Source organism: Peromyscus eremicus, chromosome 7 (assembly GCF_949786415.1).
Source record: "Peromyscus eremicus chromosome 7, PerEre_H2_v1, whole genome shotgun sequence".
NCBI classification, from domain to species: Eukaryota; Metazoa; Chordata; class Mammalia; order Rodentia; family Cricetidae; genus Peromyscus; species Peromyscus eremicus.
Window position 1 is genome coordinate 91,303,343 of NC_081422.1, and position 1,891 is coordinate 91,305,233.

General features: G+C 52.3%; 1 protein-coding gene across 1 annotated transcript; it reads left to right on the forward strand.

Annotated features, from left to right (window-relative positions):
• Positions 1-396: 396 nt before the first annotated feature.
• Positions 397-1,053, forward strand: LOC131915672 (proline-rich protein 23A3-like). The gene has a single exon (XM_059269075.1). The coding sequence runs from the start codon at positions 397-399 to the stop codon at positions 1,051-1,053; it is 657 nt and encodes a 218-aa protein (XP_059125058.1).
• The last annotated feature ends 838 nt before the right edge of the window (positions 1,054-1,891 follow it).

The window sequence follows — 1,891 nt, forward strand, 5'->3', positions numbered from 1 at the left end:
GGGATGGTAGAGACAGGAGGAGGAGGGAACACAGACACACAGAGAGAGAGAGAGAGAGAGAGAGTCATAAATAGTAAAACTGGTTTCAGGTGTCAAAAACAGAATATAACACACATGCACACTTGCACACAGGTGGGTTCTTGAAGGTCAAAGGTCACACCCTGCCTGGTTTCTGCCCTGCCTGAGCCGGCCTTCCTTGGAAGCAAGGCTTATATAGGGAACTGAGATCCTTTCCTGATCACATCTCCTCTCTCCCAGAGGGTCCACTGAGTCTCTTGCAGAAGAAGCCAGACGACAGCTGTCCCCAAAGGAAGACCTCGAGCACACAAGTCCATCAGCTGCATCGGACCTTGTTGTGCACCTCTCCTCAAGTGCCAAGCCCCCATTGCCACCACGATGCCAGGAGTGCGGCCCCGCAGCCCCATCGACAACCTGCTGCCCTGCTGGGCACCGCAGCCAGAAGGACCCAAGCCTGCCAAGCGGCGACGCCTCCATGAGTGCACCTGCCCGGGGTCGCAGGCACAGCCAGACCTGGAAGCGCCCACCAGGCCGGCCAGCGAGCAGCTCACCAGCACCTTGTTCCTGCCTGCTGGCCTTGCCCTGAAACTCCATCTGGAAGGAGTCGACCTGCTGCTGGAGCCCGAGCCAGATTCGGTCAGGAGAGTGGCGCTCCCTGGACACACCATCATCTTGGTGCCCGAGGATCTCCAGGACTCCCACCAGCCTGGACAGCCTGGCTTCTTGCCCGTCAGCCAGCAGGAAATGCCCCAGGACCACCGGGGTATCCTCTACCAGGGATCCTCCAGTGCATCTCTATCAGACATCCAAGGCTGGGGAAACGCCTCTGACTCAGATGAAGACTCTCAAGGAGGCTTAGGAGGCTTGGTGAGGCCGATGCCATGGATGAAGGCTCCAGCCGGCATGGTCCCGGGGCTGCTTCTCCCCTTCACCAGGGTGTCCAGCCCCTTGTTCCCGCGCCAAGTGCCACGTCTCTGGGGCCCATCAGCCCCTCTTAGTGCAGAGAGCTATGCTTATTCTATAAAGATAAAGTAAGCATCGGTTATTTGATTACTTTGATATGTAGTCTACCCAATAAAGACAGCATAAGTATTTCTACTTGATTAGTTCATTTACCTTTTCTCAGAATAATGACCTTTCAATCTTAAACAAGAAAACCACAGGAAGTGTTCACTGCCATCTAAAACATGTTCAGACTGGAGGCCTGAAGGGACAGCTTAGTAAGTAAGGTGCTTACTAAGCAAGCATGAGGACCCTCGTTCAAATCTTCAGTACCCATACAAAAAGTCGTATTTGTCCACGTACACCTGTAATTTCAGTTCGGGGGAGGCAGACGGGGATCTCTAAGCTCATGGTCAGCCAATCAGGCTGAACTAGAGAGCTCCAGGTTTAGTTAAAGACTCCACCTCAGAAACTAAGGTACAAAGCAATGAAGACACCTGATGCTGAATCCCGGCCTCCATATACATCTGTATGCTTACATGCACATACAGGCGTACATATATATGACTCATACATACACTGCACACGAAGCAAGCTAAGAATAAAATATGTTAAAACTATACGTTTCCATATATTCTGTTCATTATTGTTTTTGATGCACAAGTCACCTTATCTTTGGCCATCGGAAGGGTTGACCTTCCTGTTGGGCTCTATGTCCTTTCTGGATGTGAGCTATCCCAGGCTTATCTTGTGTACAGATCCTGTCCCTGGCCCCGTTTCCGAGGAGCCTTGGTTCCTCTGGTGGCAAACGGTGCTTGAGGAAGAGAACTCCCTTTAAAAGCATGCGTCTAGACGGGAAGGGGACGAGAAGCCCACACGGTCACCAGTCAGAGCCTTGCTTGTGTAGGGGAGGCAGATGCTGCAGGAGACT

What these genes read in the sequence shown, in the direction of transcription:
- LOC131915672 (XM_059269075.1), top strand. Translation starts at nt 397, where the DNA reads ATGCCAGGAGTGCGGCCCCGCAGCCCCATCGACAACCTGCTGCCCTGC.